Source organism: Mirounga angustirostris, unplaced genomic scaffold, assembly GCF_029215605.1.
Source record: "Mirounga angustirostris isolate CCGP_5_RB_7025 unplaced genomic scaffold, mMirAng1.0.hap1 SCAF_12, whole genome shotgun sequence".
Taxonomy (NCBI): Eukaryota; Metazoa; Chordata; class Mammalia; order Carnivora; family Phocidae; genus Mirounga; species Mirounga angustirostris.
The window spans coordinates 68,188,780-68,216,623 of record NW_026991720.1 but is presented as its reverse complement, the minus strand read 5'-3'; the positions used below and the strand labels follow the sequence as shown (position 1 = coordinate 68,216,623).

Sequence of the window (27,844 nt, the reverse complement as noted above, 5' to 3'; positions counted from 1 at the left end):
TTTGTGAATATAGGTCACTGAACTACTCTTTTGACTTTTCTCCACTTTAAACTTTTCAAAAGTTGTGTGTGGCAGGGGGAAAGTAGGTTTCTCCAAATTATTTCCTGATCACATTTCTTTGTTGAGTTCCTTCTAATCACTCCATCTATCTATCTATCTATCTATCTATCTATCTATCTATCTATCACCTAGCTAGCTAGCTATTTTCTCATTTGCTGAATCTCCCACTAGAATACAGGCATTGTGTCTGGTTCACCATTGTATCATAATGCCTAGCTCAGGGCTGGCTACAGAAAAGCCATTCAGTGTCCTTAAAATTTTTTTAAGTGAACTGAAAGTTATCTCTTTCCAATAGTAAAAATTAGATGAGGCTTTTTTCCCTCTTCTTCTCAGTCTTCTGCTTTATGGAATAAAAATCCTGAAAACCAGGAGCAGAAAACTAAGAGAACTGTTGGGGCTCTCTTGACCCTGTTCCTTACACACTCAGAAATCCTTTTGTGGAAGGCCAAGTGAGTAATTAAAATTATGAGTAGCCCAAGAGAGGTGGGAGTGGGTGGTATGGTAGTGGGTGCCATTTCAGTCTTCGTTGTTTTGCCAAGGAGACACTCACCAGCCTGGTTACGTTGTGAATCCAGGATAGGATTCCAACTGAGCAAATCAAAATGAGTTTAGAAAAAGGATTAGCCTTAGAGTAGTTATCATTAATAATTAATCTGTATACAAAAGGAGAAAAAAATACTGTATTACAGCTTTTATTTAATTTTCCTTGTTCCGTGTATTAGGAATTCAGGTTCGCATTTAACTGTTGTAAAATAGTCTCTAATAATTGGAAAAACCAAAAGGATATTCAGATAAACCTACTGTCACTGAACAGGACGTCAGGTTAAAAAGCAAGAAAAACACTCACACCCCTGTGAGACCTGTATCCACCTAGTGGTGACATGTCCCAATTGCAGTTTTAGTCCTTTTGAGTGACTTGATTTCTTAATAACCAACCAAATTGTTAAACTCAATACTTGATCACAATAGGATCATCATATATAAATGCAGTCTTTATGCTTAGATAAAACAAAATCCCTGACCCATAGAGGCCAAAATTATTTCAAAAATTCTTTTTGTATTTCTAAGATAAATAATACATGAGCTCATTAAAATTATATTTACTTTTGTTCAAATAAAATTTCTAACAAATACAATAGAAAACAAGTTTACTTTATACCTACTGTATTCTGCTACTTTTCATGAATGTAGGTCTTTAGATGGTCACTATTATCATCCAAAATCTAATATGCTTCTTGGTTTTGGATCTCTAGTGACTAATATTTAATTTTGCTTTATTCGTCTGTGACATATTTTTTCCTATGGATAATGAAAACAGCAAAAAATTGTAATTATTTTAGCATGAAAGAGTCCCAACATACATTAGTCAGAGACTATTTTAAAATGTAAATAAAAACATAGGTCCTGTAGACAGTGGCCAAGGTTAAGAACAGTTCTACAGTTTACATTTAAAAGTCATTAAAGGATTCATCGAAAAGCAGAACTCGATACCTAAGAAAATAGAAGAAACTCTAGGTAAAAGAGTAAGTGAGGAGATCCTCATTAACTCCATGGCAGCGCCTTCATGTGGGTGACCTTTCAGCCTGTGGCGTCAGAACTAGATGGGGAGCCACCCCTCACTAGGTGTGTGACCTTGAACATCTGTGAAATGTTAACTGTTATGTAGTATCAATACCTACTCCCTCAGGACTGTAATTAGGACTCCATGAGATAATGAATGTGCCATTTTTAGTGCATTATCTGGCAAACTTAAGGCAAATATTGTCATGATGATGCTCTAAATGGAAAAAAAAGTATGAGAAGCGAAATGCCTTGGTAGGTTACGATGGATAGAAACACACGCAAGTCTCTCTGCAGGGCTTAAGATAATTTTACAGGACACTTACTGAGTGGAAAGAACTCTCCTATGGGAGGCAGACACTCTTGGCCCTGACCCCAGCATTGCTAGGGCTAACCATGCGGCCCAGGACAGCTGACTTCATCTCTCCCGATGAAGTTCACGGTTGTGTTCAATGGGGAGGTGACATGACCCGCCGGCTCCAACCTTTTATCTCCTCTCTGTTGGCAAGGTGGGCTGCCATTAAGGAAGAGAGCTGAGGGAACACTCCATACTCACTGAGAATTGGAGTTGCTATATTTAGTCGATGCTTTGTTCCGTTTTATTCAAATAAAGAGCTCATTTACATTCAGCTTTCAATGAACGAAATTACGGCTGCCCCGCCTGCCTATCCCAAGGAAAACCCCACAAAGAAGGGGCCACTTTCCCATTCCCCTCCCGAGGGCATGCCTTGGGATGGAAGCGACAGGCCAAATGTGGATTTTATTTAGCCTTTAATAGAACTCCAACGCATTAACAGTAAACAAAGACGTAAGTACAAAACATCCAAATGTTACCTATCAGTAGTTCTGAACATACACAGTGGTCACACTGCTGGAGCTGAGGTCACTCACATTTTCAGGAAACGCAGTCTACCCTGTTTCGTTGGAATGCACGCTCTGGCAATTGGAAGGCAGAGACGAGGTTCATTTTGTTCAGTGAATCCACTTTACTGGAAGCAGCTGTCTTCTCTCTCCTTCACTCCACATTTTTAAAAACTGTCCCTTTGCCTTTTATGTTAAAAGTGCTATCAGAACTGAAGGGGCCTTTCCTTACCGAAATAAAATTAACTATACAGGTCACACATTTCTGGGCCCATTTTGCCGGTTAAATCCCCACACAATTAGCAATTCATAGAAAATTAAGTGTTAAAAGAAGTTAGCACACTTGCACTCCAAAAGTACGATTCAGAGTTCACAAAACAGGGCTCGGTGATATAAAGTGCCTATGAGCAGCTTCCTATCATATACTGAGGCTACAGAACTTCCCTGGAGGACAGATCCGTTGTTGGCATAAACTGTAGTCACAGTAGGCTTCTCAGATAGAATATTCTGGATGCGTAGAACCTATTCAGGGGATACAGAAGATTAATACCGAACCACCATACACCCACGTCACTCAATCGCCAATAATCCCTGTCTTCCACAAGGACACAATGATTAAGAGGACATGCTGTTGAAAACAGCAGTTACCAATCTTTTTAATGTTTAAATGAAAGTACTTTTTTAAGCCTTCAAAGAAAGTACTTTCTTAAACCATCTAGCTACTGCATGCCAACACAGGATTTCGGGTTATTATAGTAATTGAGCATTAATGGAAATACTTCCACGCTACGCTAGCATGAACAGAAGTCATGTCATGTGGGGAGCTGACAATAAGCCAGGTATTTAAAAACATTGCCAGTCTACCACACAAGGAGGGCACATGTCTTTAAAGAAAAGGCCTTTTGACTAGTTTCCACCATAATTTAATACATCAAAAGATTATCTTTCTAAAAGTATTTGAATAAGTGAAATTCTGCCAATTATTGGCTTAAAGCACTTACAAAATCACTGCATAAGTTTATTGTATCCTTGGTTTAGAATTACTAAACAAACTGTCCCCGTGACAGTTTTCTGTATTATTAGTTCAAAAGGACTTGGACAATTAAAGTTGAAAAATTAAGGTTTAAAAAAATAGAAAAACCTCTGATGACGGAGGATTTTTCGGGTCATAAATGAAGAGCTTCTGGCCATTAGGATGACAGCCTACCAAGATGTCCCCCGAGGAAGGATCGATAGATAAATTGTCCACCAGTGTATCCAACTTGAGCACCTTCCAAATGAAAAAATGTCAATATCTAAATGACTTGAGAAACTTGATTAAATAATTTAGGGCTAACCTTTCTTGCCTCTCTACACGTGGGAAAATTATACACAGCTCCCTGCTTCCACCCTTTTAACACCAATATGGCTTAACCTAAATTTAATAAACTGGTTTAGAGCCACTTTTCATCTTCCCTGAAATTAAGAAAGTTAGGATGATGATCAATCTCTCTAAAAAATGAACTCCTTTTCCTTTAAAAGATGCACAATGATCAGTTAGCTCAAGGAACTCATTCAAAGCAAAATAGGAAATTCTTAATCAATCTAAAATATGTGTTGTCAAGCAGGAAGAAAATAATAATGGTGTGGAACCCAATTTCTACCTTCATTTATTATTGAAAGAGCTGACAATGTGCATAAATCTTCATTTCAGAATTCATCTATTAGTCTTTTCAATTGTGAAAATTCTTATTGGAATTCATTGGGTACCATCAGTACTTCATGGAATGGGCTCTAAATCTGATGCAAATATCACTCCCAACCCTCCTCTGCATGTAATCAGTCGGTCCTTGTGATTGCTGGGGACAGGAGGCTTGGCCTGTTGTAGGGAGGTAATATTTAAAAACCCAGAATAGCAACCCTGGCATCATATTCTGTTCTAAGTGAAGTACTGTTATAATACAGTGTAACTACAAAATTACAAAGTATAATAGGTTAAGGCCTACTTGATATATGAAAATAAATATTTTACCTTCAATTGAGTTAAATTCATATTAGGGTGTCTTTCCAAAACATGAATTTCATGAGCCAGGATATCAGCAACATAGATGTACCTTCACAGAAAGGACACACTGGTTAGAGTTCCATGCCAATATAAAGCTTCATTAATACAGTATGGAAGAATAAGTCTTAATAACATTCCAGGAAGTTAATCAATGATGGGCCCTCAAGGAATGCTTGATAAAGGTCAATTTTTATTTAAAAAGGAAGCTTCCAAAATCAATTCATTATTGCTACAAACAATCACAGAATTGTTAAATTATTTCTCAAAAGGTTTGTAAGGGGAAAAGTAACATAGAATATTATTTTGAATATAAAGTCTGATATTTGCCACTGAAAGGACAACAAACCAAATGTCTGGCTTCCGAGAAAAAAGCTTTTCTATTCCACGATATAATTTGATATTTCTAGGAATCATCTTCACGTAGAAATATATGGTGCAGAACAGAATACACTTTATTATTTATTAACAGTCCTTCACACTTAATAAAATATTTATTAACACACTGAGAATTTTCAGAGTAAGAGGTATTCAGAACAATCTGTCTACATCTAGGGAGGATGAATTAATGGACTACTTTACGGTAATTTTACTCATTGAATTGGCCGTTCCATGGCAACTGTTCTATTGCACAATTATCACGTGTAAAGCCATGAGCTCAGTATGGTGACGGACATAAAGAAGAGGCAGGCTTTTCCTAAAAAGTTTATAGTGTGTTGGGATGATCAGACTGGTTTGTACACATGAAACAAATAATACAGCATGATTGGTAGCACGAGAAAGATTTCAGGCCTTAGAGACTGAAGAAATATCTCACTCCTGAGAACACAGAAGGCTTCACAAAGGAAAGGCATCTGCAGTGGCTAGGGAAGGAGAGATTGGATTTGAGGAAATGAGGACAAAGCACCTTCTAGGCAGAAAAAAAACACGTGAGCAAAGGCACAGGGGCAAGAATGAGAGAGGCATATTTGCAAAATAATGAGTTCTTTGTCTAAAGAAGGGAAAGTATGAAAACGGTCAAAAAGGGAGGTTGAAGCTCGCCTATTAAAGCAAATCTAACCCTTTAGCTTGCCTCGACTGGATAAGCAATTGGGTCCCACTGAATTTTTAGAATAACAAAGTGGCATAATAACAAATGGTCAGTTCCATTCAACAAGTACTGAGCATTTGCTTTGCACCTGGCAGGGCTCAGCAGGAGGAGTCAAAGATGAAGCCGGCCGAGCCCCCTCTTTTGGAGGGCCTTAAAGGCTTGTGGAAAACAGAAAGACAAAACTGGCAACAAGGCAGAAAATGTCAGTGGACTGAAAACAAGTTGGAAGAAAGTCTACTACTCTAGCCAAAGAGGATGAGAACTGAAAGCGCGCAGGCGTCAGTGGGAAAGGAAAGGGGATGAGGACGGCTGGCTCGCGGGTTGGCCGGGGAGGGTGAAAGAGAAGCAGTTAGAGCTGAATCCTCTCTCATTATTATTGTTTGCAGCTCGGGTGCTGGAAAGTTTGAGTCTCATAATTGAAAGATGAGAGTTGGGGGAGAAAAACAGATTTGGCAGGAGAGTTAGAGATAATTTAAATGATTCTCCACTCATCTTCTATAATCAACAAGAAAGAAGAAATTGTGTCATGAAAAAAGACATTTAGTTGTCAAGGAATGCCAAATTTATTTCACGTTATATTTGTAGGAGTTTAAATTGTTCAGTGTGCTAAGGTGGCAAAAGGGGAAGTTAATAAAATTTAATATCCTTTCTATATGTTATGGTTGGACGTATAGAAACAGAGAGATAATTTGGGAGGGGGGCAATTTGGCAATATCTATTAAAGTTACAATTGAAAGGGGTCACTCTTTGGGTAAGTGGTTCTATTTTGAGGGATTCGTTCTATGGAAACAGTTGTACAAATGTGCAGAGAGGAAGGGTTCAGAGCATCACTCTTAGCCCATGCCCAGTTGGCATTCAAACCCAGGTCTGTCTGTATCATCCCCAAACCTGAAGATGGATCATGCTGCAATGCTCCCTTCAGGAGTCGTTCCTTAAAAATATCTGGAGAAGCTTCAGTGGTAAATGAGAAATACATTTTTTATAAAAAAAAAAATATGAAAAACAATGTATCCATTAACAGAGAATTGGTTAAATTACTTTAGAATCATCCCTATAATGGAATAATATGCAGCCAATAAAACAAAGGTATAATTATTTTTTTTTTTTTTTTTTTTTTTATTTTTTTTTATTTTTTTTAAAGATTTTATTTATTTATTCATGAGAGACAGAGAGAGAGAGGCAGAAGGAGAAGCAGGCTCCCAAGGAGCAGAGAGCCTGATGCGGGACTCGATCCCAGGACCCTGGGATCATGACCTGAGCCGGAGGCAGACGCTTAACCATCTGAGCCACCCAGGCGCCCACAAAGGTATAATTATTTAAAAAGAAACACCTACCTCACACTTTAATAGGTATATGTAAATATTATCCCATGTCATAAAAATTTACATTTACAAAATTAAATTCTACAGTGATATATACCAAAATTTAGATATTGTATGTAAATATATATGTGCTTAGTATACATTTTATATTACATATAAACATTATATCTATTTAAGAATAATATTTTATATAAATAATCAATGTATATAATATATTATATGCATATATTATATATATTATGTAAGTCAGAGGCCAAAAAAATATCAAGGAAGCTTCTTACACTGGGAAAAAAAAAAAAAAAGCAGCAAAGTGAAGAATTTGACCCAGCACCACTACTAAGGAGAAAGGAAGATACTCTTATAAGGAATCATACTTTTTATCAGGTGAAATATTGATCCCATTGGCTGCATCATATCCTTCTGCTACCACTTTAACTTCATTTGGACTGTAGTAAACAACATTTGCCCAGTGTAAGTTCAAGTATGTTTCCAAATACTTTAAGAAAGGATCAGAGAAATAGTGGTCATTGGTGGCATAGAAATGTGCTGGTCCAACAGCTATGATATCATTCACACTGAAAGAGAAAAATTAACATGTGAGAGAAAATAAGAAGCCAGTTGGTCTCCGTATTAAAGATTAAGTCTCTGGAAGGCATACACAATCTGTGCTTTAAATTTTTGGTAAGAGGTTTCCCAGGAAAAGCTCAGCTAAAAATCACATGGCTATAGTCATATGTAATCTACTATAATACGATTTTTCAGAGAACAATTCTGCATGATAACAGGTAATCTGAAGACAGGTCATTTAGCAATTATGGCAGGACTCTTATAAAAGAAAAAAGAACTTGGTGCCAACAGGGTATGTTTTTTGACAGCAAGAAATGTAGGGTTTAACAACAATATGAAAGGATACAGCTATCTAGAGTATAGAGCTGGATAGAGCCTCATTGGCTACTGAGCTGGTTAGGCTGTCAATAACATTTACCTAGCTTTCATTTACTCAGTTGCCGGATTTTCCTGAGTTCCTCTGCTTAGTTATTAGTCAAACTAACGTTGACTGTTCAAATTCTAACTGACTCACAAAGCAGACCTGCCGAGAATGAACGGGCACTCAATAAACACTTGCAGAGAGATGGATGACGAAATTGCCATAGTACAATGCTTCAGGTGAGAGATTTATATGCTGAAAACAATTACATTTTTAAAACCAGTTAGGCAAGGGTGTTATTAAATTTAAATTCCAATTACCCTATGCAAAAATTTCTGAAAAGAGCTGCTTTCTTCTTTGTTAAATGAAAAACAGAGCTACAGGGAAGGTGAGTCCCCTCTTCCTGAAAGAGCACCATGATGCAGAGACTGCCTGGACAGTATTTATGCTCCTACTGATTACAAAGTGCATTTTTTGGAAGAACTATTAGAAATTATATGCAGAAGCCCTAGACAGGGATGGAGAAATTTAAAAATATTCACCAAGTTCAAACTAAAAGAAGCAGTAGGCTAACGCAAGCTGAGCCGGGGAGATACACATGACTCTCTTTTAGCCACATTATCAACCGGCTGAATGTTCTGGAAGTAGGAGTGACCTGCTTCCAGTCTGAATCCCTCCAACTCTGTGTGTTAGCCCCCAGGTACCACAAGCCCGGTGGAAGCACTTTGTAGCAGTCCATACAAAGCACACTGACTTCATTTAAAGCAGGCTACTCTTCCTTGGCAGGACAAACTATTATGGTTCGGGTGATGAGTCATCTGAGATGGAAGTTGATGGCAGGGAAAACAGGGAGGCTTGTCTTCTGCTCCCAAGATGGCCCTGAAGAGCAGCTCGCCTGTAATATGTAATGTGTTTTATCATTTCTCAAGGGAGTCCTCATAGAACACTGATTATTATGAGTGACATTGACTTTCCCTGCTCTACAAGGAAACCACACACACGTATTTACGTATGTGTATACATATACCTATTTTAGCTCTTATCAAGGCTGAGAGGACCATCATGAGGAATTACATAGAAATGCCAGAGATAAATTGGAGAATGAACAAAAGGGTGAAGTACCTTGGGAAAAGTTCATGTCTGATTGTTTTTAGATGCAAAAGGGAATTATCTTCTTCTTCAAATTTAAAAATTTCCACTGTATTCTTGAATTCCGGGTGGTTTACAACAAAGAGATAAACTGTGTCGTCTAAAGAATTGAAAGAACAGAGTTAATTTACAAGATAGAACCATAGGACCTCTGGGCAGACACTGACATTTAAATACCACAGGCGGGGAAAGGTTGAATGTATAAGCTGTTAGACGACCTAACAGATCATTCTTCTTCCCCGTCCTTCCCATCCCTGTCTGGCTGGTGTTATTTCTGATCATTGGTCCCTTGACCTTTAAGAAAGAGTGTTTTCCACTCCATATACAGAATTCATGAATAATCTGTTTATAGTTTAATTCAGAAATATAGCTCTTTTTTAATGCAATAATCACATATATATGAAAAAGGTTATGAAATCTAAACATTCTCCCAGGTGTTAACTGTTAGAAATTCCAAATGTAGCCTAAGTTGCTGCTAGCTGGAGAGGCAAATGATCAACTTATTTGTATGAAGAATACAGAAATAATTCATGAGTTAATTGTTCTTCTCTTTAACTACAGATTCGATCCAAATCTATTTTCCACAGTCATTTGCAAACCATGGTAAGTTTCTCAATGTGGGGAGCTCATCAGCTCTTACCATTGTCTATGAAGGTGCTGATACCATGTGGATTGAACGAAGCTAAATTGAACCCACGGCTGATTCTTAATTCCAGCGCCCTCGGGTTTTCTTTTTTTAGATCCATCATTAGTATCCCTCCAGGCTTATGTGGGGAAAAGCTGTGGAGTCCCGGACATTTTAAACCCTTTTCAAAACAGAGGAAAAAGTTAAATATAGAGGAAATACTGAGGCTTCAGTGTGTTTATGGGCTAAAATGGGTTGTATAAATAAATGATAAATGGAGACTTTGGTTAAAGGTGGCGGCATTACAACTACAAACAGCAAGAAAGAAGAGAGGACACGTTGGAAAAAAATAGGAATTGGGGGCTGGTGAGCTGCAAGATGAATAGGAATTGATTTTTCTGAGTTGAGGCACAAGACTAGGGGTGTAGTCTCTTAAGGGATAACCAGAAGGTTGGTGGACTGGGAGATACCAAGCAGAGTTGGGGGGGGAGGGGAGAAGTGAAAGTTTACACTCAAGTCCTTGGCCTGCCCTTTGCTCCTAGAGAGCCCAAAGTCTTGGTGAATGGTGTCAGTCAAGACTCCCCTCCTTGTCTCACACCCCTGATCCAATTCCTCAGCAAATCCTGTTGACTTCACCCTGAAAATATATCCCTTCATAAGGATGCGAACCTTTCTCACCACTTCGGCTATGACTGCCCTGGTCCAAACCACCCCCACAATTATGGCAACAGCTCACAACTAAATGCCCTTACTGATTTTTTCTGGCCTTTCCCTAAGGAAGACCGGTCTCCCACCAGCATCCAAATTTTGTCAGATGATGTCACACCTCTGATCAAAACTCCATCTCATTCAGATTACGAAGTGGAAGTTCTGATTGACTAAAGGCCCGGTATGATCTGCCCTGCTCACCCTCCTCCACCTTCCCCACCCCAAACACTCTAGGTCTCCTCCCTCATCTCCTATTGGCCACATGACTCCCTTAATGCTCTTCAAACCAACCAGGCACACTCTCACTTCAGGGCCTTTATACACACTGTTCCCTCCCCCTAGGAATGCTCCCCGCCCCGCCCTGCCGCGCCCCGCAAGATCTAGGGCTGCTAGATGCTTTCTGTCTGTGTCAAACGGCACTTATAGCTGTTTGGCATAGATGCATATTTAGACATACATAAACGGCAGCCTGACCACACCTTCAGCTGTCCCTCTCCACTGCCCCACCTTCCTTCACTTCTCCTTAAAGTGCCGCTACCATCTGACACAGATTCATCCTCTCCCCATTGCAACGTGAGGCAGGACTTTGTCTCGTTTGTTCACTGCTACATCCCAGCGCCTGGAGCCGCGCTTGGCCTACGGTTTGTCCTTTCCCCACTGAGTATCACCTTTATCGTGTACAAGATCCCTTTGTATACTGATCTGTTTGGGGACTCGTGCCTATTCCTGTACCAATACACCCCTCTTTAATTACTAGAGCTTTATTTATATATACAGCCAATATATTTATGGCGAGTCCCCATATCCCACACCTCACTGTTTTATTTTCACCAACCAGTCCTTAGATACTTCTGCTCATTGATTTTTCTGTATAAATTTTGAAAATTAAGCTGCTGTTCTGAATGGAACATTATTATTGTTATTTTTTATCACTATTACAGTTTCTACTTGGTTCTTCCTTGTGCACGGGAAAGCTGGTGAAGTTTTACATGTTCATTTTGAATCCAACCATTTCACTGAACTCTCCCCGTGGGTCGAACAGTCTGTTAGTTGAATGTCTTGGATTATCTAAAAAGCAGGTAATGATGATGTCTAAAAATTATGGCAGTTTTGCCTTTTTTTCTACCTCATATTTCTTTTTCTTGTTTTATTGGGTTATGAAGAACTCTAGTAGATTACTGATGGTTATAACATTTGGGGGCATTTTCTTCCTTTTCTAAACATTTATGGGAAGGCCGCTAATGTTTTACCACTAAGAATCATGTCTGCTGTAGGTTTCAGAGAAATTACCTTCCATTTCTAGTTTTCTTAGAGCTTTCAACCGGAATGAAAGGCTGAATTTTACTTAATGTTTTCTCGGGACTCACCGAAATAATCTCGGCCTTTTCTCTTGTAGATTTTTTTAAGGCATATATTATGCAGATTAAAAAAGTATACAAAAATTAAGTCTCACCTTATGCACAAAATCCAACATAACAGAAATTATCTCCAATTTAAAAAAATTCATCCAAATGATAACACTTCAAGGCTGGCAGGCTCAGTAAGCGGAATAAACCAGAATTAGGCTATCCCTACATGGCAGCGCCACCCCAGTGGCCGATAATCTCTATTTTGTATCACTGTTCCATAAACAAGAGCATGACTTCAAGGCACAGAAAGCTCTAGCAGGGATGGTGATCACTATTCATTTTAATGCTGTCATTTAAATCTGTTTTTTCTTTTTTTAAAAGTTTTATTTATTTTTACTTGCAGTAAAATACACATACCAAAACTTAACAATCTTCACCATTTTAAGCGTACCATTTCGGCGGTGTTAAATACACTCACATTGCCATTTAAATCTTTCTTATATTCTATTTTGTGTCATCCAATTCTTCATGAAGTGTGATGTTGGTTTTGGGCTGACCCTCATACCCATAACCGTGGAAAAGGATGGGTCAGACGGGCTAACATGCTTGGAAGAGGGAAAGACAGCTGCAGTGAGATACACGTTACTCGTTTAGAAAGGAGTGAATTCTGGGAAACAGGAGAGACAATGCTGAGTAATTTAAAAATCAGCAGTAATACAGTGGGATTGTTTCTAAATCTGAAAAAAAGAAAAGACAGTCAGATAACCAAGGAAGGACAAAAAAGCTGAATAAATTCTATGACATGACTACAAGACCATTGTGGCAGTCATCAGCCCTTTCGTGGAAATGACTATAGATTCATGTGCTTGGAGGAGACCCCACTTCTCCTAATTCAGATTTACTCCTGTGGGGCTTGAGATCTCGAAACATGTGAGTTCTGGATTACAAAAATCTCTGAGAATACCTCTTTTGGGAAAAAAAAAAAAAAGGCAAATGATTTTTACTTTCCTCAGGATTTTTGCGTCTCTAGTTACAAACAACTCTGACAAGGAGTCCCAGTGTTTTCTCCTAAGCCTATACACATGTGTAAGCATGTGCTTCCAAACAAACTGACAGTCCTACCAGAAATATCATTTTACTCATTCTGTGTAGGTAATTACATAACCCTGTCTTTTGAGACTGTATTTTAAAAATTTAATATAAATATTAGGTTCTTGCCCACGCCTACAATGTTTCTTTTTTTCCCCTCAGTGTTAACAACCAGCTGCTCAGTGTTCCACCTAAAAACCATCAGGAGCCTGACTGGTATCCTAACCCTCAGTCTCCTCTAACCCAAGTTCTCTCACCTTTCCCATAGGCCTGACAACTGTTTTATTAGCGCTGTGACTCTTCGAAAGGATCTCCATGCTTTTCACACCTGAATCTCAGAGCCTGAAAATAATGGATGCTGCGGGGGAACAGAATCATCACAGGCCGCCTTCCTCAAGAAAAGCCAAACCCATGACGATGCAAGGACACTCCTGGGGGCCCAAGCCAGGGAAGAAAGGTGGTCAGAACTTCTAATCGCCCACTTACACAGTTTTCCAATTAGATGGTGACTGGTGTAGGCCAGCACACAGGCGAATCAATTTTACAGTCTGTCTAATGGAGGCCCAGGGAAGTGGTTATTTTTCAGCTTCTAAGAATTAAGGCAAAAGTGAAGGGCATAAATAAATTCAGTTGGTGACTTTCACGAGAGGCTATTTAGGGGGAAAAAGAAAGAAAGAAAAAGCCTTGGTTTAGGAAAGTTGGTATACTGTTTGAAAGTAAACAATAACAGCAAGAATATGAGCTTAAAACTGAGTAATGGAAAGAGAGATAGATGCTGTATTTAAAAGAGTATAATGGAGTATGGAATATCCACAACAATGCCCCAAGTATGCTTTTTAATAAGAAACTTTTGAAACACAGATTGCATTGAAATATTTTAGTGCAATGCAGTGGGGACATGAAGAGCAATTAATCAACTGGCAAAGACTTTTTCATCTCTACATTTAGATTTTCCAAAATCCTGTTTAAACTGTCTTTTTTTTCCCCCCCAGAACATATTTTTGAAAGTGAGGAATTTAAAAAACAAGTTACTGCTCTGCAAGGCTCATCAAACTCCCCTGTACCTCCTCCACTGAGACTGGCGAACGAAGGAGATACTCACCACACTAAGGAAAGCCAGACCATTGGGAAGTATGTCAATATCATCCGCACCAGCTTCTGTAAGTTCAAGAAATAGATAAACGTCACATTCAAATTCCGTTATTTGTTAGATATAACTGGGACTTAGTTTACTTTATCAGTGCCTGCATTTTTAGGAATGGTCCTTATTTTTTCCAAGGAACCAACCACTCTCTTTAATACACGTCAGTCTAAATCCCTTCCTGCAGTGAACCTCTGACTTTAAATGTTAGATATTTTATGTTTACTCAAATCAAAGTCAAGTAATCACTACATTTCCAGCTATAATAGAGAAAAAGTTGACATCTGTACACTCTTATGATAAACATCCAGATGTCTGTACAAAAGTAATTGACATCAGGGGAATATTACTTTCAGAGAGAAGGGCTCCTAGTCATTTAACCATGCAAATATTCTTGTCCCTTCCTCTGCTCATTCAATCTGAAGCAAACACAGACATTTCTCTCATTAACAGAGATAAAACACCTGGGATTATATATTCCCTCTTTAAAAAACAATGTCTGCTTGTTCTCATAAGCAAAGAAAGCTTTCCATTTAATCTTTAAATTTAGGCTTTAAACTACAGAAAACAACCAGCAAAAGAAAATTAATGAAAAATACCATGCACCTAAGCCAGCGGAATCTTCTAACGCTTGTCTCTGAGCAGGCTACAATTACTATTGATTGTTTATTGATTGCCTGCAGTCCACTCCACACAGCACAGCAAATAATTAGACATAAGACCTTCCCAGTGGTCTCACTGTGTAAATTCCACAGACAGATAATAGACCCAAACACAAGAAAAGAGGAATAAAAATGGCTTAGATTAAGCCAAATCATGACACATTCTTTGAGTCCACAAAATCCAATCTTCCCCTTTAAGGCCTCTCCAAAGGCTTTCTCCAAGATTATTTCTAGGTTGTCAAAAACAAACAGCATCTAAGCAGCCATTTTGGTTTTGATTCATGAGTTTGCATTTGGCTCATTGCCTCCAGTGTTGCTGGCTCTATCATAGTGGAGAAAAGCAAAAGAAAATACAAATGCCAAGAAATTCACTTTGTAAAGATGACTGCAATCATGAACACCTGCAATTCCTGTTCCTTGGCAAGAAGGCCATTATGCCAGCCGTAAGTGTATATATATATATATATATAATGGAGGAGTTTTTAATCTGGGTCTGTGGATTCCTAAGGAGCCACAAATGGGTTTTAGAGTCTGTGAACTTGTTAAAATTCTATGCAGTGCAAAATGTCATCTGTAGGCTCAGCTGAGAAATTTTCTGTGAAAAGGATCCTTGGCTTTCAGCAGGTTTAAAAAAGGGTCAGTAATACGGCAAAAAAAGTTAAGAATCCCTAGTCTCTAGTCCCATGGTGGTTCTCAACTGGTAATGAGCAGGGATCAGGGGAACTCAACACCATGTGTGTGTACATGCAACCACAAACATACAAACACACTCACATGCACATGTCAGTCCAAGGTTTACTTTCTGGACCCATTTAGTAGGAAGTCAATTAAATAAAATTGGTTGCTCCTGAAAAATTACTTAAAACAATTTAATTTCAACGTGTACATGCTTATACACGTAGTGCAAGAAAAGATATATAGAAACAAATTAACAAGGTTTCTTTGGGTGGTAGGATTATGAGTGATTTTCATTTTCTTCTTTATACTTTTCTTTGCTTAAAATTTTCTACAAACAATAGTATTGTTTTAGTAGTCAAGAAAAGAACATTTTTAAGATATTCTCATTTTAACCACACTGTAACTTCTTTCTGTTTAACCCCATTGCCTAATTCCAAGAAGAAAAAAAAAAAAGTCTTTTTTTTTTTTTTTTAAGATTTTATTTATTCATTTGAGACACAGAGATACAGAGAAAGAGAGAGAGAAAGCATGAGCAGGGAGAGAGGCAGAGGGAGAGGGAGAAGCAGGCTCCTCGCTGAGCCAGGAGCCCGATGTGGGGCTAGATCCCAGGACCCTGGGATCATGACCTGAGCCGAAGGCAGACACTTAACCATCTGAGCCACCCAGACTCCCCGAAAAAAAAAGTCTTACCTGCAGTTTTCTTTAGAATATTTTCTGGATCTATCCCCCACCCCATCTTCATTTCTATATCCATTACTACAAGAGAATTTTATCATTTCGTATCACCTCTTTGGTGTGATTACTGCAAGAGTAGTCAATGCTGGAGAAATTTTTCTCCTCTAATTTAATAAAGGAGTAGTAAGGGGCGCCTGGGTGGCTCAGATGGTTAAGCGTCTGCCTTCGGCTCAGGTCATGGTCCCAGGGTCCTGGGATCGCGTCCCTGCTCCTTGGGAGCCTGCTTCTCCCTCTGCCTCTCTCTCTCTATCTCTCATGAATAAATAAATAAAATCTTTAAAAAAAAAAAAAAGGAGTAGTAATAGTAATAGCTACTAAAATACAGTTTACCAAGGGCCAGGCTCCTTGTAAACACTTTACATACATTATTTCACATAATTTCCTACACCCTAAGAAGCAATATTATTATCTCTTATTTTAAAGTTAAGAATATAGATATAGAGCCTTTGAGTGGTTTGGCAAATTGCTCAAGGTCACACACTGGGAAGCTGGGACTCAAGTCCTTTTGTTCTGACTTAAAAGCACACAGAAAAAAGACAACCTAGCATTGAATGAGTTCTCTCTGTTAGAACCATCTGCTCGTTCCTCTCTGAACAGACACTTTACTTTGTAAATTTGACTGTGGTCAATTTCCAGAGGTTGGCTTTCCCCCCAAAAGTTCTGCTTCCATGCCTCCTCCCAAGATCTTCACCAATCCATAGTCTGCACTTTTCTTTAAAACCTTTTTTAAAACCCTCCTGTGCTAGAAAGTCTTCTAGCTTGGCACATCTGATTTTTTATTTTCTCTCATTCCTTTGGTAATGATCTCTGTCAGAGATAGCTAACCGCTCCCTACTATCCATACTGCCCTTCCTCCTTTTCAGCTCCAGGGGCCTGGCAACATAGCCACAGACATTTTCTACCCTTTCTTGCAACAGTTGAGGCCATTTGCCTTGGTTCAGGTTAATGGGATGTGAGAGCACAGTATGCATTAAATTTCTGGGTAAAATAACTAAAAATAATAGCCATGTCAATGTTCTTTCTACCCTTTCCTGCTGGGAAGTGGCCATAACTGGAGTTCTAGTCTTGGACCAAGAAAGAAGCAGTATATTGAAGACAACTGTGTTGCTTCATCAGCCTTTGTACCAGATTGGCCACGCAGAGCCCGTAGTCATCTTACCACCCTAGGCCATTTGCTTATCTCTGGATGGCCAAGTAAAAGATGATAAATTTCTCTCTCCTCTAGGTGTAACTTTATAACAGCAAATCAGCCCTTGCCCATTCCCAATAGAGTATCCGAGATATAATGTACCTTTTATTGTTCACTCTTTTGGCTCACTGGTAAGGTATGTGTGTTAATCACTCTGGGAGGAGATACTATATTGGAAAGAGAATTTGCAAAAGGTACTAAACCTCTCTGAGCTTTGGGTCCTTCTCTGTCATAAAAAGAAAAAAGAAATCTAAATCTCACAGTAGTGTATATTTTGTTTTCCTTTCATAGGTAGACTATAAAGTAACTGATCACAAGGGCTGCAAACTTCAATGCTCTTTTTTTTTTTAATCTCCCCAGCAGCAGTTTTTGTAAAGGTCTTGATTGCCAAGTGTATAAAACCACTAATTAACTCAAGGAGACAATCCATTCAAAATTTTATTTTCGTCCAGAACTCTGAATGCCCGCATTTTCAAAGACATTTAGAAAATGTTTTAAGCTTTTAAGCCTCAAATAGACTTAACTAGCTCCTGTCATTATAATTTTTATTATTTAGATGTTGATATTAGGCCAAATCTTGGGTAAGAGCTTGGTTTCTTGTAAGATATAATGGGAAGGAATACAAAAAATGGGACAGTGAGCCTACTTTGTGCTCCCACAGAAGGCACACATCCTGTATGATATGTGGTAGATGACTATTGTTGATTAAAACAGAAAGACCTGAGATGATATGTATAAAGCACCGAAGAATTGCAAAGAGTTCATTTCTAGTCATGGTGAATATAGCATTGGAGTGTGTGTGTGTGTGTGTGTGTGTGTGTGTGTGTATAGATGTTGATGGGGATGGAAAGGTAGGGGAAAGTGGTCTTACCTCTTAGAGGGATCGTTGGCCTCAAGTGCATGGCTACCACTGTTTCCAAAGTGCATACTAAAAAAAGAGAACCTTCTACCCTTGTTGCCTACCATAAGAAGTTGCTTTTGCCTGTATGGGAATGTACATGCCCAGCACACTTACTCCTTGTAATCAAAAGACCACTGAAGAAGCGACTGTTATTGCAAACATAAAACCACATGCTATTACTAGCCATTAGTCATCACGAACATAGCATTCAACAAATGTTCATACAGTGCGTGCTAACCACAGAGCAAACACAAAAAAAAAGAAAGAAAAAAAAGCACAATTCTAATTAGATCTAAAAATGTATCCCAAATGTGCTTCTAATCACTCATCGTTTCGCTCTGTTGCCTTTTGAAGTGCCGCAGAGGCATTAAACACTTCACAAGCAGGGCCAGAGGTGACATATTTCCTCATTCTTTCCAATTCCAGACAGCAGCTCACACACATCACAACATAAAGGTCACAAACACAGACAGACGCCTGTTCGGAATACAAATGTCTTCGGGCTTGTTTTTCTCCGAGGAGCCCTCCATCCCAGTGAGCTGTAAAAGCAATACACTTGGCGGTTCGTCCTGTAATGTGTCTGGGTGTGCCCTATTGTCCACTCTGAGACCTGAATTCACAGGAGGTGGGCACCACAGGGCCAAGGGCTGTTTAATAATGTGACAATTATTAACTCAGTAGCAACAGTAACCTTTGAGATCATGGACTCAACCTCCCAACCTTGTACAACATCCCTCACAGATGCCATCTGGCTCTTGCTTAGCGGCCAGTTCTGAGGGGGCTCTTCATGACTGCAGTCAAAAGGCAGGGCGCAGTGGCTGAGTTTCTTGGGACTCCAGACAACCTTATTTCTAGAACTGTCTGCCTTATCTGGCACAGATCTAGTCAGTCTGCTATTTGATCCTGAGTTTGTATCTTCCTGCTAAGTGTATGGGCAACAGTAACAAAGAGGAGAAGCCCCAGGAGAAAGAAGTCAAGGAGTCTAGGCCCAGGGAGATAGGACTGGGAAAAAGTACCAAAGTAGCAATGGAAACTAGGAGACAGGGCACATAAAAAACAGATGTGTGAAGGAGAGGCAAATAACAGAACCGGAAAGAAACTCTGAAGTAGAGAAGGCTGCTCTGAAAACTGATAGGTTTCATGAAAACGAAGCCTTTTTGTGTGTGATCCAGCAAAGGATCACTACTTTGTTTTTGCTCAAAGAGCATTTTGAGCCCTGTCTGTAGTGAATGTGTTTATAAATAGGAGGTACTGAGTTTATTAGCATTGCCAACTCCAGGGCAATTTAGCAATGACTATCAAAACTTTAAACATTTTTTTAATATTTAGTTATTTTTTTAGAGAGTGAGAGGGAGAAAGAGTGTCAGTGTGCACAGGCATGTGTGGGGGGCGGGGAGGGGCAGAGGGAGAGGGAGAGAATTGCAAGAAGGCTCCACACTCAGAGTGGAGCCCGATGCAGGGCTCGATCCCACGAGCCTGAGATCACGACCTGAGCTGAAACCAAGAGTCAGACAATTAACTGACTGAGCCACCCAGGCACCCTGACTATCAAAACTTTAAACACACATGCTAGGTGAACAACAATCTCACCGTTAAGAATTTATCCTACCGATATACAAGAGCTCTATGTACAATGATGTCCACTGATTTGTTTGTAGTTGCAAAAAAAAAAAAAAAAACTACAACCATCCAAATGTGCATTAAGAGGGAAATGATTAAATCCACCATGGTCCCTGCAAACATGAAAAAGAATGAGGTAGATCTACATGTGTTGATGTGGGAAGCTGTTCACATTGCACTTGGAATAAAGCAGGTTGTAGAATATAATCTTATACTAAGATGCCATTTGTGAAAAATAAATATGTATGCATATATTTGTTTGCATTTGAGCTGGAAATATCAGGAAAGAGAAGAAAAACTTTCTCCCTGGAGTTATTTCTGTGAGGGATGGAGATTTTCTTGAGAGATTTTTTTTTTCCATTTTGTGACTTCTCTTCCTTCTGACACCTTCACTAGCCAACAACTAGGCTGACAGAGCACAGGTCTCAGGGGCCACACACAGCGAAGAATACAGACTTTATAAAACTAGTTCAGAAAAGTCACTAAGCAGGCAAGAAATCAAACAATAAACATAGGACTACACAAATAATTAACAAATTGCAGGGAGAGTGAGAGAGAGAAGAGATACAGGTGCATGTGATCAAAAAAAAGATTGACTGAAGAGGTTTTTGTTGATTTAATGTGATTTTTCCTCTGATCAACACTAGTGGAGTGCCAAAATACTGTTAATGAGTTTTTTCGTGTTGATGGCCAAACAATGTAAGGTGTATAACAAGCATTTTCTCATACTTACCGATTCCTTTAATGAGGTGGCAGTTTGGAAGGTCTACAGATTCTACTTCTCTGGAGGCTTTAAGTCGATTTCTGTTTAAAAAAAAAAAAATCTATGTTTATGTATTCCCTGCTTTGTTGCAGGCACGGTTTAAAGAGGCTTATAGCAATACATAAAACACAGCATAAATCTAAAGCAGATAAAAGATAGAAAAACAAGGGCAGGTACATAAAATAGCACCAGAAATGAAGTTAAAATAAAAATGCATATCACAAAGTTCTATATGTGAATGTGGGTCATAAAAGAAAGCCAATAACTCAACAAATAAAACTTGTAATGCAAGTTCCCAAACAAAGACGAACACATCACCAGGTCACATTTCTCACAGCTCTGGTGTGGTCGGAAGAGCTCCAGATGTAGAACCAGAAGAACTGAAAAACGCTCAGACCCTCTGCAAAATGACACGGGGCCTGACGCGAGGCCAAGAGAAGAGGCGTTTTTCAGAGCCAGGCGCACAGAAGCTGTTAAGAAACATTGTGGAGGGGGCAGCACCTGGGTGGCTCAGATGGTTAAGCATCTGCCTTCAGCTCAGGTCATGATCCCAGGGTCCTGGGATCGGGCCCCGCATCGGGCTCCCTGCTCGGCGGGAGGCCTGCTTCTCCCTCTCCCACTCCCCCTGCTTGTGTTCCCTCTCTCGCTGTGTCTCTCTCTGTCAAATAAATAAATAAAATCTTTAAAAAAAAAAAAAGAAAGAAACATGTGGAGGAGGTCCCGTCCCCATCGCAATATTTACTGGGTGAGAACTTCGGAGAACGCCAACTACTGTAACAAAAGAACTTGTTGCTGTTGTTTCACAAAAAGTAAAGGCGCAGAAATAATGAGGAAATGGTGAACTGTAATGAAATACCTTCCCCACCGGCCTGTCCTGAGAGAGGGCCACAAAGCAGTTTGGCCAAACACATCTGGGAGCTCTTTGGAAGCCACATGCTGTAGGCTTTCCCTTCTCTTCTCTTGCTGTCTCTCACCTCCTCTTTCTGTTCTCTACAGTCGTAAGTCATAATAGTGCTTGCAGAGTAGTTTACATTTTCTCAAATGTACCCCACATTTAAGAGAGAAAAATGACCATTTGCTGCTTGTCCCTCTCCTATTCATATCCTTGACAGCGTCTGACTGCTAGACACCAAATTTGGGGAAGGTTACTGGTCTCAGCAACGTGGAAGAAGGCCGAGGCCTACCTAACCCAGAACCACCAACAGGTGGTAGCAACTATATAATCTGGCAACTCATATCATATATAAAGTTCCTAATTAAAATGTTAGTATGTTATTTCGAGGGGCACCTGGGTGGCTCAGTTGGTTGGGCGACTGCCTTCGGCTCAGGTCATGATCTCAGGGTCCTGGGATCGAGCCCCACGTCGGGCTCCCTGCTCAGTGGGGAGTCTGCTTCTCCTTCTCTCTCTGCTCCTCAGCCCTGCTTGTGCTCTCTCTCTCTCTCTCTCAATTTCAAATAAATAAATAAATAAATAAATAAATAAATAAAATCTTTAAAAAAAAATCAGTATGTTATTTCGAATCATATAATTCAAATAGTGTCAAAATTTTTTTGAAACAATATAGCAATAAGGCAAGAAAACAAAATTAAAGTGAATCAAATAAATATATAGATGTAATAAAAATTAAAAATAAAATAAAATTTTAAAGTAAAGCATTTTATAAAAAGACAATAAATCTCCCATTTACAAGTCCCAGGAGTGATTTAAAGGGGGGAAACATGTATATTTAGCCTAATGGGTAGCAGTGATACTAGTGATGATGGGGATGCTGCCGCTGCTGACCATGGGTGGCAAAAGGAAATCAGTAATAAAAACAGCTAAAACTTACTGAGTCCACCACTGTTCTATCTGATTTACCTGAATGACATCATTTAATTGTTAAAACAACCCTAAGAAGTAAGTACCATTGTCCCTACTTTAGGGATGAGGGAAGTGACTCAGAGGTGAAGGAACTTTGCTGAGGTTTGGCACCTGCTGGGAAGAACCTTCCAGAGGCGGTGCTCTAACCCACTCCAGTATTTTTCTCCAAAAGGCTGAAGAGATCTGTGTTCCTTAGCAGCAAGCCTGCCTGGCCATGAGCAGGTGAATCTCTATGGGCCTCAGTCTTCTTTATGCATAAAATAAGGATGAGGCTAGATGGCGTCCCAAGTTCAGTGGACACTGCATGATTCCAGAAGCAGATGGAGATATGTCAGTAGGTCCCAGCTGCAGTTTCATCAAGTTTCTCTATCATGGATTGGTTTGGGTGTCAATTTTATACAACCTCCTATTATACTCATTTAACTGTACAAAAATAGGGGTAATGAGGATTGTCATCTACCTTTTCAAAGATAAATTATATGGATAAAATAAAATTCAGTTGTGTTTGAATAGTTTAATATGGGTTATTTTTTAGAGTCAACTCAGGTCTGTGTATATGACTGATAACTACACATTGCCAAGAGGGTAATCTTTATTAACTAGTTTAGTTGTACAGTATCATCTCTAAATATGCAGACTGCCTACTATTAAAACTGAAGTTACACAAGGGCTGTGCATAACTTCTGGCTAATCAAATCACTTTTTCTTAATTCTCTTTTATAATAAAAGAAAGACAGGATTTTATTTCCAACCTTTGTGGCCCATGAAGACTTTCAAATTCTTTTGGTGGAAAATTGCTAGGCTTTTTACCTGGTAGAAGCACCAGTTCCCTACCCATTAGTGAACTTCTGTATTCTGGGGTGGCAGGCCCTCTTAGTTGACAAACCTAAAGCCATCCTCACCCCATTTCTTCCTCACTCCTTTCCACTGCAGAGACAGACAAGCCAAACATTTGCTTTCCCAGACTCCTTTGTATTTAGGGGTAATCATATGACTCAGGCTTTGGAGAAAGATATTTTTGTTCCCGATAGAAAAGGCAGACACAAGAAGAGAGCTAACTGGTATCCCCCCACCCTTCTTCTCCCTTCTTCATGATTTGACCACACATGCAGTGCTTAGGACTCTAACAACAATTCAGTATTATTATTATTTTTTTAGATGTATCTATGTTTTTATTTTATATATTTATTTTAACAAGGATAGACTACTTTTTGTGTATGACACATTTATTTTATTTTATTTTATTTATTTTTACTTATTTTATTTTATTTTATTATGTTATGTTAATCACCATACATTACATCATTAGTTTTTGATGTGGTGTTCCATGATTCATTGTTTGCGTATAACACCCAGTGCTCCATTCGGTATTCTTAACATGACAAGAAGGAGGACATAACGCCAATAGTGAAGGGTTGAAGGACAAAAATATAAGAACCTAAGTTTTTGATATGATCATGGGCTCAAGGGACAAGCTATAGAATGACTCACCTACAAAGTTTTTATCATGTGAGAAAAATAAGCCTTTATTTGTATATGTTACAATTAATTTGATGTATGTTACTTGCAGCTAAAAGCAATCCTAACTGTTAAGAGATTTAAGAAGTTTGGAGTACTATACAAGAGAAAGCTCTACAAACCTCTTTGGACTAGCAGATCAAGAAGCCTAAATGCATTCATGCCAAATTAAAAATAAATAAACAAATGGTACAGACACAAATAATTTTGGCATAGCCTATTTGCTGCCTAGCACTTTATGTCCTAGCATGCTTATGAATGTACTAGGTCAGGGATAGCAGTCTGCTCTCGTGCAGACATTGCGAATCAATCTCAGCACTCCTTCCCTTTAACCCACAGCCAGCCTCATATACAATGTCCCAGGCAACCACTACTGCTCTAGGTTCCTTATGTTTTTCTCACTTTCCTCTTCTTTTTCATTAAAATTGGGTTATTTTCCTTTGAGTTACAACTATATCATAGGTATAATACAGCAAAGAAAATACAGTTTTCCTTCAATTGAGCCAGCAATCATTTTCCCAAATGACACCATTGGAAACATGTACATTAAGGTTCTTAATCTGGGGTCTAGTGACCTTTAAGGAGTCCATGGGTAAAATTCAGGGATCCATGAACAGGGATGGGAAAAAAATACATCTTTATTTAAACCTAACTGAAACTAAGTATTTCCTTTGATGATGAGTGCAGGCAAGAAACCACAGAACTTTCTACTAGCAGTACCTGTGTCTCTCTGTCAATAACAGAAATCACAGACATTGTTACATCACATTTCAGTTGCAGATATCTCAAAGTACCGTTTATACTCACTGCTACTTCAAAATATCTATTGCTACATATTCAACTACCTTTATATCTATTTAAGGCTTTAATTAAGAAGCCCATGTTATTACATCATACATTAGATTTTAAAAATAGGCTGGCAATGGTATTTAAGTATTTAAATTAGTATTAACTTACATAGTATTTAATTTTGTTTTGGAATCCTATGTGTTCTATTTTATGCATTTAAAAACATGATGCTGACCAAGGGTCTATCAATTGATGAATGGATAAAGAAGATGTGGTATGTATTTATACAATGGAACAGTATTCAGCCATAAAAAAGAATGAAATCTTGCCATTTACAATGACATGGATGGGGCAGAGTATTATGCTAAGTGAAATAAGTCAGAGAAAGACAAATATGATTTCACTTATATGTGGAATTTAAGAAAAAAACCAAATGAGCAAAGGGAAAAAAAAAAGAGAGAGAGAGAGAAATGAAGAAACAGACTGTTAACTATAGAGAACAAACTGATGGTTACCAGGGGGGAGGTGGCTGGGGGGATGGGTGAATTAGGTGATAGGGATTAAGGAGGGCACTTGTGATGAACACAAGGTGATGTACGGAATTGTTGAATTACTATATTGTATACCTGAAATTAATGTAACACTGTATGTTAAATAAATGGAATTAAAATAAAAACCAAAAAAAAAAAAAAAAAGGAGGGGCACCACAAAAAAAAAAAAAAAATTAAATAAAAGCATAATGCTGAGGATTCAAGGCTTTACCAGACTGCCAAATGAATCTATGGTACAAAAGTCTAAGAACCCCTGCCTGAACATTGTCATTACAAGTAACTTTCATTGAGCACTTATCATGTATTTGGTGTTGTTTAGCACTTTACAAGAATGAACTCCGGTATTTTTTATTGCCCCACTATGTAGTGGGTAGTATTAATATCCCCATCCTACAGATTAGGACACTGAGGCATAGAAAGGTGAAATAAAAAGCCAAGAACCCACGTAAATAGTGGAGCTAAGAAATGAATTCAGGCTATCTGGCCACAGAGCATGATTATTACATCATACATTAGATTTTAAAAATAGGCTGGTAATAGTATTTAAGTTTTTAAATTAGTATTAAGTTACATAGTATTTAATTTTGTTTTGGAATCCTATGTGTTTTATTTTAACCAACAATCATTACCGTGAAATCTATTTTTATTTCTTTTTTTTAAGTTTCGGTTTTTTGGTTTTTTTTTTTTTTAGATTTTTATTTATTTATTTGAGAGAGTGAGAGCAGTAGCAGGGGGCCACAGGAAGAGGGAGAAGCAGACTCCCTGCCAAGCAGGGAGCCCGATGTGGGGCTCAATCCCAGAACCCCGGGATCATGACCTGAGCCAGGGGCAGACACTTAACCGACTGAGCCACCCAGGTGCCCCTCAATTTCTGTTTCTTTCACTCAGGAGACAGCATTACCCATCCAGAGTGGGATGAGATGGGGCAATTAGTTATTATGTTGCCTTATCTTCAACAAACTAGGAACACAGTGTTACTACCTGGCAGTACTTTGTTCCATGTTTCACCGCCTTTGAATTTACCAACTACTGAAGGGGCTTTATCATTTAAGTACAGGCTTAAATACAGACAAACAGAGGCTTTATCTTTTAAGTACAGACTTGTAACACCCCTTGGAATTTACCTCTCGGGCCCCTGTAATGCTTGTAGTACTTAGTAACTAAGAATTTGTGATTAGGCATCTTAGGCTGGGAGTAATTTGCTCCAAAGGCAGAAGAGCTAGGAGGCAGTGGGGGAGCTGGGGCAAACTGTATTTGGAATCAGAAGCCCTGGCATGGAGTACAGGTTCAGCACTAATTACCTGTTGAACTAATTAGCTGACTCCCTCCAGCCTCAGTTTTAACATGTTTTAATATAGAAAGGAAGACATATATGAAGACTGAATGAAGGCATAAATGTAAAGAGCTTTCTTTCCAAATGTCAGTAAATGTATTTTGGTGTAGGGGCCCCTGGGTGGCTCGGTGGGTTAAGCATCCGACTCTTGATTTTGGCTCAGATCATGGTCTCAGGGTCGTGGGATCAAGCCCCGCATCGGGCTCCACACTCAGCAGGGAGACTCTTGAGATTCTCTCTCTCCCTCTGCCTCTGGCCCTCCTCCCCCACCTCTTGAAATAAATAAAATCTTTTTAAAAATGTACATTTTGGCTTAATATAAAGAACTTTTGACAGTTTTGACCCAGTGACCAGAACACAGTAGTCACACAATAAATGATAAGGAGGGTGGTAGTTTAAAAATAAAGCCTGACCTTGCAGAAGTGTTCAAAAGCAGACTGGATAGCTTTTTGGTATAGCTGTCATAAAATCAGTCAGGCAGCAAGCAGAATGTTCAGATGCTTGTTTTAGGGATTCCTGCTCATGCACAGACCTCTGATGTACTCAATTCTCATGACTCATCCAAGGGTGTGTACTTTGCAACAGGTAGTAATTGGCCTGGGGATATCTGTGTATTTCCATTTCCCCCTCTTTTGCTCAACTAGGGAGGAGTAGAAAAGTTGGGTATAATATGCCATCCTCCCCTGGGAACTTTAGCCAGTTACAGTTCACAAGGAAAGAGACAGCTTTGATTCCACTTATCTATCTGGGACATACTTATACTAAAAAAAAGTATTCATTATTTATCTGAAATTCAAGTTGAAATTTAAGTGGGCACCCTGGGGGAGAGAAATAACTTGAATGCCTAAGTGCCATCTCTAAAAATAGGATAATGAAATAGCAGGCACCAGAGAGCAAAAAACAAACAAACAAAAAACCAAAAACAAGCCTGGGTTTTGAAGAGCCTTTCCTTATGGAGAGGTAGGAACATGCTGCTTTTCAAAACAGACTCTAAGGGTCTGAAAGGAGATGCTATGCATTTGAGCACTCCACCTGGAACTCTGTAAACAACAGGCGCTTGATATTCCACAAGCACAAGGTCACCAGATAAAATACAAGATGCCCAAATTTGAATTCCAAAGGAAGAATGATATTTTAGTATAATTATGCCCCAATATTGCAATGGGATATGCTTATACTACAAAATGATTCGCTGGTTACCTGAAATTCAAATTTAACTGGGCATCCTGCATTTTTACTTGCTAAATCTAGCCACCTATCACATATTAACATTCTTACATCACCTGATTTGGGAGTTCAACTATCCAATGAAGTTACCGAC

General features: G+C 38.9%; 1 protein-coding gene across 2 annotated transcripts in view; it reads right to left on the bottom strand.

Moving 5' to 3' along the window:
* Positions 1-2,374: 2,374 nt before the first annotated feature.
* The window catches only part of PON2 (paraoxonase 2), a 27,699-nt gene continuing 2,229 nt past the window's right edge, over positions 2,375-27,844 (bottom strand). The window contains exons 2-9 of one of the 2 annotated variants that reach the window (XM_045864673.3): positions 20,442-20,512; positions 13,885-13,940; positions 9,652-9,817; positions 8,985-9,111; positions 7,309-7,509; positions 4,493-4,574; positions 3,623-3,751; positions 2,375-3,003 (exon numbers count right to left, since the gene is read on the bottom strand). In XM_045864673.3, the coding sequence (XP_045720629.1) occupies positions 2,845-3,003; positions 3,623-3,751; positions 4,493-4,574; positions 7,309-7,509; positions 8,985-9,111; positions 9,652-9,817; positions 13,885-13,940; positions 20,442-20,512 (991 nt within the window). In that variant the 3' untranslated portion in view covers positions 2,375-2,844. The remainder of the gene's footprint in view (positions 3,004-3,622; positions 3,752-4,492; positions 4,575-7,308; positions 7,510-8,984; positions 9,112-9,651; positions 9,818-13,884; positions 13,941-20,441; positions 20,513-27,844) is intronic. The other variant, XM_045864675.3, reaches the window with a different exon arrangement.